Source organism: Phaenicophaeus curvirostris, chromosome 6 (genome assembly GCF_032191515.1).
Source record: "Phaenicophaeus curvirostris isolate KB17595 chromosome 6, BPBGC_Pcur_1.0, whole genome shotgun sequence".
Taxonomy (NCBI): domain Eukaryota; kingdom Metazoa; phylum Chordata; class Aves; order Cuculiformes; family Cuculidae; genus Phaenicophaeus; species Phaenicophaeus curvirostris.
In genome coordinates this window covers 41659017-41675345 of record NC_091397.1, presented here as the reverse complement: position 1 = coordinate 41675345, position 16329 = coordinate 41659017, and the positions used below count along the sequence as shown (strand labels likewise).

At 40.6% G+C, this 16329-nt stretch overlaps 1 protein-coding gene across 29 annotated transcripts in view; it reads right to left on the bottom strand.

Moving 5' to 3' along the window:
• CLASP2 (cytoplasmic linker associated protein 2) overlaps positions 1-16329 on the bottom strand; it is a 153996-nt gene that overhangs the window by 89852 nt on the left and 47815 nt on the right. The window contains exon 1 of one of the 29 annotated variants that reach the window (XM_069859930.1): positions 13739-13850. The exons of the other annotated variants lie outside the window; for them this stretch is intronic. Within the exon in view, the coding sequence (XP_069716031.1) occupies positions 13739-13757 (19 nt within the window). The 5' untranslated portion in view covers positions 13758-13850. Of the gene's footprint in view, positions 1-13738; positions 13851-16329 lie in introns of those variants that run through there. 29 annotated transcript variants of the gene reach the window in all.

The following is a 16329-nucleotide window of genomic DNA, read 5'->3' as shown; positions in this document are numbered from 1 at the left end:
CACGTTAGGATACATAAACTCTCAGAATTGGGGAAAAGGCATCAGCCCCCCCACTCTCCTGATCGTTGCCATGGAAACAGCATTCCTGCTCAGCACACGGGCTGAGGCAGAATACATTTTGATTCCTGCTGCTTTTACTCTTAGTATCTTAAATAGAATCAGACATCAAGATTTTTGCCAGGTTAAGTGCAATGAACAACACACTGCGATAGAAGTGTAAATAGTAATGGTTAATTATCTAGGATACCTGCAACATTACAGGTAATTTTAAAATAGCATTAAGAAACACCTAGTATATTTTTAAAGGGTATGAACTGATCAACACGGATAAATGAATACACTATTATAAGCACTGATTAAAAATGAAGATATCCTTTTAAAATAAAAATGGCTTTGTTGTTGTAGTTTTAAGTTTGCTAATACAACAGACAAGACTTTCATGTCACTCTCTGGCAGCACTACAATGCAGCACTGATATGCAAATATGGCACAAGAAGCCTTAGAAAAAATAAAACTATTTGCAGTACAATCTTAAGAATAGTAGGTGAGCATTTGCTCCTTTATGCAAAACCTTATAATCAAGAAAAACCTAAACAATCACGTACTCTGGGAACCAAAGGCTCATATAAATTAATTTTGTTACCAAGCTATCAATTACAAAGGAGTATAGAAGATGGAGAATTGCAGAAGTTACTGCTCCACCCCAAAGTGCAGAAACCGAATTTCAGAAAAACGCCAAGGGAAACATTCCCAGGTGCCCACAAGTTGCGTAAATTACAGGACAATATATTAAACAATACTCTTAATTACTTTGTGTAGTTAATAATATTTTTATTCACCTAAAACATTGTTAGCACTGGATTAAAAGCCTACACTATGGAATAGCTTCATACAGTTTCTTAGTCCACATAAACCCTAGCTTTTGAACTATATTTTTTTTTGTTTATAATGTATATGTATTTTTAAGAGAGGTAAAACTGATCTTTAACACCGATATGTGGGCGTTCTTAACTGAATTTACCGTGATTTATGTTAAAATATATTTTAATTTAAAATACAGTCAATGAAAGTGTTCCAAAATTATACCACAGTACCGTAAATGTATCAAATTTATGGGTGAAAAGGATCTGTTTAAATTCTATTAAGGCTACAGTAATAATGCAGCTGAGTTTCTTTTGTTGTGGGTTGGTTTGTTTTTAAACAAACACAATCAGAAAAATTTGGTACCACCTTTTACAGAAACCCCAGGTTTTCTCCACCCTTTCGGGCCTTTATGCTTTTATTTGCTGAGGCTTTAACAGCAACGTAGCCCCAAGTGATCTTTAGGAACATTCTATTTTCAGAAAGACACTTAACTGTATTTGTGAAGATCTGAAACCTGGTCTGCATTTATAGCAGTTAACAAAACAAAAAGCATATTTGCTTCAAGTACATCTGCTTTCCACGTGCTCTCAATCATGTGCAAAAACACACTTGTTTGGATCTCTTATAAAAGCATTTCCAGATACTCCAGCACAAAGAACCCCCTGGCTCAAAGTACAACTGCTACTCCGCAGGGTATAATCAAGGTGCAGTCCTGCTCAAGCCAGCTGAGCCAAACTTGTTTACTCTGTGCTTTCATTTTGCCCGTGAACCAGGGCTGGAGCTCCTGACTGTCAACGTGCAGAACATTATGATAGTTCTACTGTCAGTATCAGTCCACTAACATAATTATTTTTGTAACAGAAGTCATAAAATCCTAAATATAATTGATATTTTAAAAAAAATCTATTGGAAGAACGCAAACACTTCTACTCTAAAATGGCTAGATAATTTTCATTCTGCATAATTTTAAAGGCCAAACACTTGCAGTGTGTCGAATTTTACATATGCAAATAACACCTGACAGCTGAGAAAGCTACTCAAACAGCATTTTGCAACAAATCTCTAAGCTACTTTGTAGCTTTTTGAATTCCTAGCAACGTCCAGAACATCCTACACAAAGAACACAATTCATGAAAGACACTGAACCTCAATTCAAACCAATCTCACAACACTGTTCTTGTACTCAATATCTTCATTTAAAATCACAACGGGCAAGAAGAGCTTTGGAGGTAAGCACATTCCACAAAGAAGAACCTGGAATCTAGTATTGCTAAAAGGTCCTGAAGAAAGCTGATGAATAGAAGTGTTCTCGCTCTGATACAAGTTCTCTTCCAGATAAACAACTTCATAGCATTTAAAAAAAAAAAAAAAAAGATATTTTGAGAAAAGGTGGTTCTTCTACTTAAAAAGATACAATGACATGATTCAATTTTCAAGCACAAGAAGTTTTCCCTTCAACAGAGCAGAGTGGCCTGTACCACAGGAGTGTCCTGCATGCAGGTATGCGCAGCAAGTTCATCGGTATCAATGAACCACTGTGCATTTCTACAAAACATTTTCAAAGGAGGATTCAAATGAATGGTTTAGTGAAAAAAACCCACCAAAACAACCAGCATCAGACCCTAGAGTCTACCATACTTTCAAAACCTGGCATTTACCAAAGTTATTCCAAGATTAAATTCAGACACACCTGTTCAATTATAAACACAGACCAAAACCTGAATCATCACAGAGATTTAAATACTAAAACTCTGTAAGAAATAAACTATGCAATTTGAACTAAAAATAACTAAGAGATGCAATATCTTTGGGCCTTGTAGCGTTACTCTTTGGGGCCAGATTCCAAATATGTAGTATCTGTTTTTTAAAGTATTCAGAGATATCAAAGGATAAGCATTTACAATGAAACTTGATGCTCAAGAAACATCCTAGTACTCCCAGTGCTAAAAGCTTCTGAACAAGCTATTTACTGTGATTTGGCTAAAGAGCAATATGACTGACTACAAACATATCCAAAGACAAAGGAGAACCTAAAACTTTCAATATCTAGTGAGAAAAATATTTTATTTTTGAAGAAAATTAAATTAAAATACATGCATTGTTACTGCAACTCAAGCCATTCCCTTAGCTGGTCTTAAGATTCACAGCATACATGTGAAATCTAATAACTTAACATTTTGTAAGTCACAGTCAACAAAAGAAGAATAAAACACAGTATCATCTACACGGCTGCAGACAGAGAAGTTCTATATTCTACTCATGCTATTCCGCAGCAGCCAATCTCAAGTTAACTGATCTTAAAGCATATCCCCAAGGAACACCACAGGGAGGAAAAACCCTGATCCTCTGCAGCAGCATTGAACTAAAGCTGGCCATAAGGCAAATCCCCGTACTAGACCACTACTGACATCTTACATACCTAACACCACTAGGGTCATAAATACCAACTTGCAGTATTTTACAATAGATCAAAACCAGTCAAACCAGAGAACACATAAGTTTAATAAAACTGCTTTTCAACTTCGACTTTAGTGAAAAACATGCCCTTCCTATACCAAGTTTCTTTCAAGTACTGCTAGCAGATACCAAATGCTTTTGAACTACTGCAAACAGCTCCTCTTTCACACCACAAACTGTTTATAATGACATGATTGCAAAATCATTCCCAAGCAAAACAATGAGTAGATGAACTTGTTACATTTCTCAAGTAACTTCTATAACTTGCACCTACCAAGATTCCCAACTTGCCAGTCTTCCTTCAGTGATTGACAATTATAGACTGCATCAATTACTCGTAACATCTGGGTCTGGATCATTAGCTCAATTCCAGATGAACTGGTACAGCTTACAACAATTCCTGTCAAGCATGAAAATGAAGCCACAAGCACTACAGATGCATCAGGTTAGTTGATCCTGCTAATCCATACTTCAAGCCAATGCCCCACATTATTTAGTGAGCACTTTATCCCTTACACATCAGGCATTCCATACAGCCAGAATCTGTTTGTCCTGACACAAAGGACAGGATTCATTTGCCTAAGCACAGTCATCTAAAACCAGTTTAGACAGTCCTGGGTATCCCGTTTGGCAGCCAGATGACATTCCAGAAGGGCACAGATCTCTTGCAGGTCCCCTGTCACGCCTGTTTGCTCCCTGCGGCTACTCCAAGGCACATCAAGTGGCACTAGAAGACTATGTCTGGGCAGCTGATTCACACCTAAGATGCTTTAGATCTACCATAAACGCATAATTCCCAGGCATTCTCCCTGTGCCACAGCAGGTAGATGATTTTTGAACAATTACGAAACAAATTATCTCGCAAAGACAAAATTCTGCTTCCCACAACGATGAAGGTGTGTTTCCTCAGAAGATAACAAGAGTATAGTGACATAAGTAACATGAAGCTACTTGCTGATGGATTTAACTTTACTTCATGATATTGGCTCTGTTTCTCCTTGCATTCCTCAAAGAGGCAACTGTACCTGCGATTCAGTGCTGGCAAACGGTACTTACATTCTGTGCAACACATTCTGATGCTCTTCAGCACAATCTCAAACTCTTAACAAAGAGACTGCTTTTTCCACTGTAACCTCACAGGGGAAGGGAGGGTGGTGGTAAAGAAAAAACTATTAATGGTAGAACTTGATTCAAAATAACCCCAGTGTACTAAGGCCATTTGTGAAGTCCAACATATTGCTTCACATGTCAGTTTTCTGGTAGTTCCAGTGGTCTAGTGTCAGCAAAAAAAAAAGAAAAAAAGAAAAATAAAAGGCAGTAAGCATGGGGAGGAGTTAGCTTTCAGTTACAGGAATGAGGCAAATATTTATCAGTTAAATTTACACTGCTGATACAAACTCAAATTCTGACAAAGGTCCCCTAACTTTTCAACAAGCAAAGCCCACTGAAAGCGCTACCGATCAGCTACAGCACAGAGGCTCATGCCAGATATACTTTTTTTTGGTCTGGTTTGCTTTTTTAAGTGCATCTGAGTGAATAGGGCAAAAGAGAAGGGAAAACCGGACCCAACAGAGATATTTAGAAAAGTAATATTTAAGAGTGATGATGACATTTGCCATGGTACTTATCCACATTTCTTACAGGTCTATCCTAATGATACTAATAACCATTTCCCTCCACGGCTCATGAAGGAATATGTTCAGAAAAGATTTAATTCAGGGGAAAAAAAAACAACCACATTGCAGTATTATTTTTCTGACCCCAAAGAAAAGCTAGTCTTACAGTTCATCTCACTATTATATGGCTGAAAGATAAGATTTAAATACAGGTTTCAAACAAAGTGACAACAAGCCAAAATAAGCAACTGAGCTAATTTCTCTCCCGCAACGCTTTATCCCATTTCTAGTTTTGGAATATCTCCTTTAAACCTAACTTATTTTCTCATTTTTACCTATAAAGTTGAAGACAGTTTCTTCAAGGTTTGCTATATTTTTTACCTTTGCAGCATCTGTAAAATTATTTCCACCATGCAGTTAAATACCTAAATAAATAAACTATTCCTTTAACCAGTTATAAATTCTTGCAATTGACCTCTCCTTTGTTATACATTTCCCAAGTGCTTCTCATAGCAACTTACTGAAAAAGAGAGATGCAGTCAATATTACTGTACTTTAAAACTCATCAATTTTACTTTATTTACAGCTTTCCTCAGGCATGTTCAACACCCTTCTGAATCAACACCTAATAGACTGTAACCTATTAGTAACCAAAGCACAATTTTATTAGTTAAGGGGGAAGAGAAAGATAGCTAGGGACTCAAGAATTCATGACAAGGTAACACCTAAAATAGGATTCAACATTAAATAGCAAGATAAATAAACAGTACTTAGCTAGTATTATTGTTCTTCAAAATCTGCAATATGTTAGTGCTTTAGGCCACATTGTTTGTGCCATACTGCACTATGCCCAGCGCTAAAAAGTTAAAAAGTAAAGCATCTTTCGAGCAGAGGGAAGGAAAAAAGTTTAGAAAGGAAACACACATGCCTTGCAGAACAAATTAAAGGCTGATAATTACTAAGAATTTAAACCCATTGCAGGTTGACTCAGTAGCTGTAACACAGAGGAATACTCTGCTGTTTTAGCACAAAGCAAAACATGTCTACGTCAGCACAGGTGTTTTGCTCTCCGATGAAATATCAGAAGTAAAGCTGAGAAGGGCAGTAACTTCTGAAGAAATCAAGACCTCTGGTAAATTAGTATGAGTACTGCTGTAGCAAGTCTCTGTCGAGACAGTAATTAAAATAAAATTAGGTAGTTCATATAGAATAGTAGTAACTAAAAAATAAATTAAAGGCTTGAAGAGAATTTTTACTTGATGTTCGGTAAATCTGTGAGCTACAAAAAAGACTCTTAATTTGTATCAAAAGTTACGGTTTATTTAACTGTTGTAACCTGTCTCAGTTCAGGCTTTATTTTTGGCCTAACGCTTCACTCTGTTGCTTAAGTCACCTTATTGAAGAGCTACCACTTCAAATATGTTCAAGTACAAACCTTGCTATTCATCTTTAAAATACTCTGTAACTCAACAGGTAGGTTTTGCTCTGTAGGTCTGGTTTCATTCCTAACTGTCCATAAATTGCAATAATATCATGAGCATTATCAAAGTATTTAAATTCAGAAATGTGAAAAAAAAAGGCCCATCACTTTACTACGTGTAACCAAATCAATCAAATGACTGATATCCATTGAGGAAGAAATTGTGGTACTTCCAATACTTAATTCATTCACACAGAAACAAAGCATTTAACGATTTGATATTTTCAAACTATCAGTTACATCATCACAAAGATAAAAGAAGCAGACATTAGGATCATGTTCATTCACCTTTAACATACATCACATGTATGTGATACCGAAGGGCCAGGGGATACCTATCACATAACATCAATAGGCTTGCAATCTGTGAGCTTAAATTGTGATTTACTGTTAGAGGCTGACATTCACAAATTTACATCTATCAAAGACATTATTTTTAAAAAGTAATGGAAAAGTTTGCAACTAGTGTGGACTATTACTATGTGTTAAACTAAATTTGTACATCGAAAAACTAAAAGAGCAAGGGAGATTCACAAATAAAACATAGGTCCTAGAAGCAGAAACTGTCACTCTAATATGAACCTACAGCACGTAAGATGTAGAGAGAGAGTGGATTTTTTTTTAGTTTACTTTAAAACCCTGTAGTTCAGGAATTAGAAAATAATCTTCATCTCAGAACATGAAAACATGCACACCACAGCACAGAGAAAAAGGGGCTGTTGAGGGCATTTGAGTTCACTTACTAGCCTGTTATCTACCTCACATATTCAGAAGAGGAGATTAAGAAATTACAGCAAATATGCCTGGTATATAGTTAGGTGGTTTTAGTAGCTGGCATTACTCCTCTTCTTTTGTAATAACATCATCCAATCCCAGAATAATACATACTGCCTGCTTCTCTCAGTGTTTCTAAAAAGCTGGCAAAAAACAGCTCAACGCTGCAAACAGAGTTTAGACAAAATCCATCCACACAGAAGTGCTTTTGATCTTCAAGTTCAATAGCAAACCCCATATTGCATAAGTTGATCGACCATACAACTTTCATCAGGTCAACACACAATACAATCCGTAACAACAAAAGGTTACTTCAGCAAAAATTTAATCTACTGATGTTAATTGTTTAGGTGACCGTAGAACATCATCATGGATCTCTTGACATTTGATGAAAGCAAAAATACCTAATTTGAAGAAAGCGAAGTTCTACAGGCTGTTATGAGCTTTGTTGGACAGATTTATCCATTCTCCTCACCTTTCCTCAGGCTCAAACCATTGAAAGTTTGAGGGCCTTTAAGTCTCTCAGCTGAAGAGAAGAATTTTCACATGAATTAAATACACGTGAAGCTGTACTGAAGAAATTTTATACCAGTAGCCATGAAAATCTTGTTGTCTATACTCAACCTGAAACTCAACTTGGAGTTTTAAATTGTAGTTACTTCTGATAAGAATCTATAGGTGTAGTTGGTTTTCAAAAGGCTCTTTCAAGTTAAGCACTGCTTCTTCCTTAGTCACTACAAATCTGTGTTTTGATGAAGGAGTTGGGAAAGGAAGAAACCACAAATCCAAACCCGCAACTCTTCAAGATAGTTCTATATATACAGAGTGGAATTTCTCCTTCAGGTGAATACTACAGGAGACCTTTCACTTCTGAATGCATTTCAGACACCTGAAATGATCCAATTACAGCTCACCTGTTCATCAGTATTTACTACATTAAGACATCGTTAAAAGCTCATTAAAAGTAACATATAACAGTATGGAAAAAACTAATATTCAATAGATAACAAAGATGGAAATTAACCCTGCAAAGCAAATAACCAATTTAGTCAGTTGAAACAGTCTTGCAATATCTGTCAAAGAAAGTCCTTATTAGACTTCAAATTTCTCTTTGGGCCATTGACAATTCTAATGCTTATTTCAAAATGTACCTTTTTTAAAAAAAAGAAAACCCTCATAATATTAAAAATAGTTTGGAATAATCAAGGATGTTTCAAAACAAATAAGGAAACCAACTGAAATATGAAAGGATTTTTTTCTTACATAACTTGTTCTTAAAAATAAACTATAACAGATTCCAAAAGCAGCCAACACTTTCAGAAGCCAGTTTAAACCTACCTGGAAATCTTTTTAGGGGACTGGTGTTTCACTTGTAACGAACATCACCCTCAAATTCACCAGAACTGAACACTAAAAATCCCTTGACACTTTAAAAGTGTCATTTAGAAATAGGAAGACTTGTAGTTACTATTCTAGAATATATTAAAAAAATAATCAAGTGCAGTTACCATTCCAGGATCCACGCTGGTTTTGAGAAAATAACTGTGTTGATCAGTTGTTTGCAGCTTTGTTTTTAAGTAAGAAACATTCCCAGTTGCATCTTTTCTCCCTGAATTATTTTTTTTTTAATCCACATCAATGTTGAACCTCACTGCATTCACCCATTTTCTGAGTAGAAACTGTCTTTTCATATAGCCTTTGGCTTGTTTACACACTTCCTCCCTCCCCCACACAGTTGTTTCACTGTCTCACTGTTCTTTTACCGCTATTAGCAACGGTATGTGCACTTCATACACAAAACACTGTTCAGAAACTATGTTAATCACCGAGAGTAGCATATGACCATACTGTGAAAATCTTTGCACTAGTCTGGTTCAGAACCACAATCGAATTCCAGTTCCAAGTACGTGTCCTTGCCTTCTCAGGCACAGCGAGCAAAGCCATTTCCCAAACACACAGTGCCCACCAATTGCTGACAACGGAAGAGGAGCAGTGCAGAGCAACTACAGGGAAAGAAGCCAATGCAGGCGCAATAAAGCACATTAAAAAACCAGGCCCAAAGAAAAACAGAAAAGGGAACAAGAAATGCTTTTCTATTCCCCAGAAGAAACTTCTGCTGCTACTTCCCCACACCCCCACCCCACCCCAGGAAATGGCTCTGGATGGTACAAAGCAGCACAGTTATATCCCACCCAATTTCTAGGTCAATGAAGTAATTGCTTCATTACCGTCATTGACAAGACTGTTGGTTTTAAAAGCAAAAATCAGACACATGCGTTAGAAATGCCTATGCAGAATTTTATATATATAAATATATATATATCTCAAATCAAACTAATGCCTCAAATATCACTACAGTCTCTGGACTTTTACTATGTCCAATCTTTTTTTCAGTTAAAAGTAAAAATATTAAAGCTGTACAGCACCCACATTCTACAGAAACTACTAATCATATTAAAGACTTAGGAAGACAGCTTTCCCTCAGAAAACCATCAGGAAATAGAAGATAATTGTTCTTGTGCTATAGAACCATGCACACAATGCTGAAGTATTCTGAAAAAAGACAAAGTCCATAATTCAATATGCATATGTAGTAATATATAAAGATAATTTCTATTCATAAGCCAGTCACATATGCTTTATCATCTGAAATCTGACAAGTGCTTAAAGTCATGCAACATCAATACATTGTATGCCAGTTAAATAAATTGACTTTATTAATGGGTTTTTACCTTATTCTATGATTCAAAATAGCATACTTAATATGTTATTTTGCAACTAACGTGTGCACCAAATACATCCTCTTACAAAGCTGATTATATGCTTTTAGATAGCCCTCAAATACCTTATGTCTGGTACTGCAGTATGTTTAGTACATCTTAAAAGAACCCATGTCTAATCTTCCCTTCGTGGCCCCTTATAGTTTTAGGCACATAATTTTGTCCTTACTCTGATCACCTTGTTGGACTGGGAGCAAGACAGTCCCTGACCTATGAAATAACAAAGTAGCATACCACAGACTAACAAGATGTGAAACCACTGACAGAAGCCAGTGATCACAAACCCTGAAGAAAATGCACAACGCGATATGCTGAGTACCTCTGTTAGCAACCTCCTAAACACCCTAATCTGGTTATCAACGGATAAGGGCAGAAATGCATTATCCTCTCCAAGGAATAAGAAATCCAGAGTGAGGAAGGGTTCCTGACTGGTTTTCCTCAGCCTCAGAACACAATTTGCAGGTCAAACACAGTCCTACATCCACACAAGTATGTGAAATGCCTTTAAAACTGAGCTAGTGCATGCTTTCCCACTGGCACGCATTCAGTTCAGTAGAAGGAGCAGTCCAATTGTTTGCTGGGCCACAAACACAGTATTGTGTTTTTATCCTCTACATTCTTCCAGCAAAAAGACTGGAGAGATTGAGATAGTTCACATGGGAGCAAACAGAAAATCTAGTTCTTCCCTTTAATCTTTACTTGAGAAATCAGATTAAGATTCAACAGTTAAGCACCATGCTTTATTTACATTTCTGCTTGTGTTCAAGAAAACTGCAGAAAATTCCAAAGGGTTACAATAAACCACTGTCCTGCATTCAAAAAAACACTGGAATTACCACCTCTATATAGAATTTCCATACATACTCTGTGCAATTTTGTAACGTATCTAGGCTGCTTAAGTAAGCAAACCAAAAAAAATCTGTCCTTTGAAGTATCTACATGACAGCATCCATCGAATCAGTATAGTCTTGCAAATAACAAGTTAAGCATACATATTGGCCACAACAGTGACATTTTGTCAAGAAAAGGCATTTTTCAAAGGCTAGAGAATCACTAAACTTGAAACAGATTGTTTCTTTTATATTGCATATATTAGGAAGAGGCACAGGATATTTGCAAAACAAAAGACCATGGCAAAACCTACCCTTAAATTCAGAAAGAGAGACCAGAAAGTTTTCTCAATAGTAACCAAGGTTTTGTTTTCCCTAGCAGTTTCATAACACAACGTCAGAAGACTGAATTCCTTGCAAATGTGGTAAGCAGTAGTTTTAAGAGAGACCAACAGCTACATAATCATCCTACACACTGTTAATTGTATCTGGCATTATTGCTCAAAGCTCCTACAGAGAACGTCAGCTGACTGCCTGAACAGTACTTTGTTCTCAGTGCCTTTGTTAATGACGAATTAAATTATACAGAAGAGAGCTCTACAGCCACCCTCACTTTATAAACCTCGACCATTAGAGAACCACAAAAGTCCTATGGCTTTGCCTAGGGAATACAGTCATTAACATGCTACAACTTGCATCCTTAATCAGCACGCTACCACAATCCATGTTTACAACACAGAGAACTGTGTTGCTTCCCAGGAGGGAAACAAAGATGAAGAAAAACATTCCTAGCAAAAAATCTCAAGAAGAAAGAGCTTACTACATGTTCAGTTCTACAAAGCCCATGACCTCCCTTGCATCTTGCAGATCATTTGACAAACAAAAATACAAATGTCGGAGAACTGCCTGATTTTTTTCTAAAACTATGCAGTCCAGGCATAATTTCACTGCTTTGGCAGCAGTGATCATCCCTTTCAGCCTCTAACATATCAAAGAAAGAAGTGAAAAACATACAGTTCACGATGCCTTAAGGAAAAGTCTTTCTCAGGATTCCAACTGCCGGGTTTTTTCAGTGAATTCAAATAAGAGTCTTAATCTAAACATGTGATCTTTATATGACCATCTTCCTTAATTTTATCCAAACCCACATATATAATTATTCATAAAAGCACAACCCTCCTACTGGATTCCTAAACTTGCTGCAAGTCAAATGAACACTTCTCAAATTTCTCTGAAAATAATACGGCATACATAGAAAGCCATCAAGTTATTAAGCTCAAAAAGCCTCCTGTCACGCAAAACCACGTGATAAAAACAAAACACGTGCCCAGTTTCTAATCAAAAAGCAGCAATATAGCCTGTATGGCTTTACTGACCTACTTTCCATTTGGTTTGTGTAACAGTACACTGTGCTGTGAAGGAAACGTAGTAATAAAGACACGGGATGTTAAACATGTATTCCTAGCCCTAGAAGTAAGGCACTTCTATGAATATACTGAACAACTATAACTTCCTCCCCAGAACAGAGTAGATGAACACACACTTGTTTACAACGCACTGTGGTAAATCCAGCCTTCCCTTGCAGAGCTGGCAAACACAGCCAACACCGACACAATGGGGGGGTATGCAGAATGCCAGTGTCAGGACGCAGCAGCAACTGCCCGCATTGTAAATAATTCAGATACACGGGCCATCCCAGAGATCCACGCATGGCTAAGATTTAAAGATAGCCTGGGGCTAATGAGCTCTAGTGCCAAGGCAGGCCCTGCACGTACAGCCCGTGAGCGGTGGGCTCCAGAGGCACCTAACTGCATCAGGATAAGATGTCAACCTGCCACACAGAGGACTTAGCATGCTTAATACGGTCAAATCTCGCTTTGGCAGGCGGAAGACGCGTATGGGAACTCGGCAAACCCGCCTTTTTCCCCTCACTGAGGAGAGCCCCGGCAGCTCGCCTTTCCCCCTCACTGGAGGGAATCGCCTGGCATCCATCTTTCCTCACCCCTACACTGAAGGGGAACCTGGCACCTGCCTTCCCCCCTCACTGGAGCAGAGCCTGCCTTCCCTTTCACAGAGAGAAATTCGGGACTCGTCTTACCCCCTTACAGATGACATTACCTGGCACCCACGTTCTCCCCTCGCTGGAGGGGAACCCGGCACCCACCTTGCGCCCTTACAGAGCCCTCCCTCCTTCTCCCTCACAGAGGGGAGACCCGCAAACCTACCTTACCTTCCTCACAGAGCAGAGCCTGCCACCTGCCTTCCCCCCTCACTGGAGGGGAACCTCGCAACTGCCTTCTCCCTCTTACAGAGCGCAAGCCTGCAGTCGCATTCCCCTTCACCACAGGACACGGCCTGGCACCCTCCTTCCCTCCCTCATGGAGCAGAGCCCGACATCTGCTTTCAGCCTCACAGAGCCCCCCCTTCTCTTGACAGAGGGGAGCCAAGCACCCCCTTTCCCTCTCTCAGGGAACAGAGTTTGACATCTGCCTTCCCCCTCGCTGGAAGGCATAACTTGGCAGTCCCCCTCCTCTCCCTCACGGAGCAGAGCCCCACACCAGCCTTCCCACCTCACAGAGCCCCCCTTCCCTTGACGGAGGGGAGCATGGCACCTTCCTCCCCCAGCGCAGCCCCCAAAACTGTTTTCCCCGCTCACCAGAGGGCATCGCCTGGCACCTGCCTTCCCCCCTCATTGGAGGGCATCGCCTGGCTACCCCTTTTCCCTCCCTCAGGGAGGACAGCCCCACACCCGCCTTTCCCCCCACACCGCAGGGCATCGCTTGGGCGCCCACCTTCCCTCCCTCCCGGAGCCCCTCAACCCCGCACGCGCCTTTCCCCCCTTCACCGCAGCGCATCGCCTGGTGCTCCCCTCTCCCCCTGGGGGCGCGGAGCCCCGCAGCCCCTTCCCCTCACGCAGCCCCGGCGGCGCGCACCCACCGTCCCCGACAGCCATCATAGCGCGGCGGCCGCCGGCTCCCTGCCGCAACAGCCGCCGCCGACCGCCTCGCTTCAAAATAGCAGTCCCGCCTCGCGCCTTCGCAGCCCTGACCCGGCCCCCCGGGCCCGTCCCGTCCCCTACTGGGGGACTTTTACTTTGCGGCTCCGCCCGCTCGCCCCTCCCCTGCCGCCGCCGTCACGTGCGCCGCCAGGGAAGCGCGCGGTGCTTCCCGCCCCGGGAGCCCTCAGGGCGGGGAGGGGGGACCCGGCGGCTGCCACAAAAACAGCGGAATTGCTTTCATGGCAGCTAAAGCTTCATCTAAGCAACTGTATTTTTTGAAAGTCAAACAGGAAATCCCTCTGACAGCGTGTTCCCTTCCAGTGTTTTTTTTTTCCAGACACTGTACATGATTTGGGGATGGAAACACCTTGTGTGTGGCGTGATCTGTGCTAAGCAGGTGCGGCTTCGTTAACCAGCTCTGCTTGCAGCCCTCCCCTACCTCAAAGGCAACGTCAGGCAGAGCCAGCTCCAAACTAGCAAGAGTTTTGACTGCTGTGAAGTTTGTAACAACGTTAAAATCAGTCCTTGGAAAGTAATAACCATAGAATCACAGAATCACCAGGTTGGAAAAGACCCACCGGATCATCGAGTCCAACCATTCCTATCAAACACTAAACCATGCCCCTCAGCACCTCGTCCACCCATGCCTTAAACACCTCCAGGGAAGGTGACTCAACCACCACCTCCCTGGGCAGCCTGTTCCAGTGCCCAATGACCCTTTCTGTGAATATTTTTTTTCCTAATGTCCAGCCTAAATCTCCCCTGGCAGAGCTTGAGGCCATTCCCTCTTGTCCTGTCCCCTGTCACTTGGGAGAAGAGGCCAGCTCCCTCCTCTCTACAACCTCCTTTCAGGTAGTTATAGAGAGCAATGAGGTCTCCCCTCAGCCTCCTCTTCTCCAGGCTAAACAACCCCAGCTCTCTCAGCCGCTCCTCGTAAGACTTGTTCTCCAGCCCCCTCACCAGCTTTGTTGCTCTTCTCTGGACTCGCTCCAGAGCCTCAACATCTTTCTTGTGGTGAGGTGCCCAGAAAAAATATTCTATTACATAAGATTTCTGTCCCAGCACTCACCTCACTGTGCACGATGGATGGAGAGCACTCCTTCATGCTGCCCAGCCCTGACACAGGGCACTCCTGGCAGCAACACCAAGTATACGGGAGATTAATTGGGACTAAGATAAAGCATGAAGCTGGTACCAGCTTCATGGTTAGACTCGATGATCCAGTGCGTCCTTTCCAACCTAGTGATTCTATGATTCTATACCAAGCATATTAGAATAAACATTACTAAAAAGACCAGGTGTTCTGAGCTTGACACACAGGATGACAAATCTTGAATGTGTGAGAAGGCCAGGCTGGAAAAAAACTGCCTGGGAATAAATCAGAGGTACAGCTGAGAAAAGTCATGAGAGCGTGGAATAGACAAAACCAAAACCATCCTGTTTGTCTGAAGGTTGGAAAACCCCAAGAGCTGTATAAAGATCTGCCTGAATGAAAGAAGCCAGTAGTAGAAGTAGCAATAGTAGTCCTTTCTTAATGTGATTCTGTATGCCATGCTGATTAAAAGAATATACAGAAAACTGCGAAGTCTGCATCTCCTTCATCACCATAAGTGCTTGCTTTCTAAAACTCCAAAATAAGTGTTACAGAGTTTATTTTACTGGTGTTTTTGGTTAAAACCAGAGTTGGGGTTGTTCAGCTTGGAGAAGAGAAGGCTCTGAGGAGACCTTATTGCAGCCTTTCCAAACTTGAAAGGGGACTTTAAGACAGATGGGTGAAAACTTTTTAGCAGGGCTTGTAGCCATAGGACAAGGGGTAATGGTTTTACACTAAAAGAGGAGAAGTTTAGACTAGGTATCAGGAAGAAATTTTTCATGCTGAGGGTGGTGAAAATGGAACAGGTTGCCTAGAGAAGTGGTAGATGCCCTGGAAACATTGAAGGCCAGGTTGGATGGGGCTCTGAGCAACATAATCTAGTGGAAGATGTCCCTGCTCACTGCAAGAGGGTTGGAATAGAAGGCTCTCATGGTCCCTTCCAATCCAAACCAATCTTTGATTCCATAAAACAATAAAAAATAGGGAAAAAATTTAAAATCCCACAGAAAGCAAAAGAGAGCTTGTTGAAGGAAGGTGCTCTTTGACAGGACTTTTTGACATCACCTCAAAACCTCCATTTCTGTTTACAGTTTATGCCCAAATTGATGCTTTGAAGTGACACACTGAAGTCAGAAAGGGTGTAATCCCATAAATTGATTAAAAAAAGAAAAAAAAAAAAGTACTACTTCCAGTTCACTTCCTCTTGCCTAAGGGAAAGTTTAAAATGCAAACAGATGGACACACAACCGTAACACACACCGAGCACTCAGAAACGACACACTTGCAGGAGCCGAGGCACAGTGCTCCATAGCAATGATTCAAAAAACTCATGCAAGTTACTTAAAGACCGGTGGGAATAGCAGCCAGCTGAGGCCCTTTGATTTCAAACAGGCTCAAACCAACCGCTACGCTTCATTGGTCAGTAGATTCTCCTAT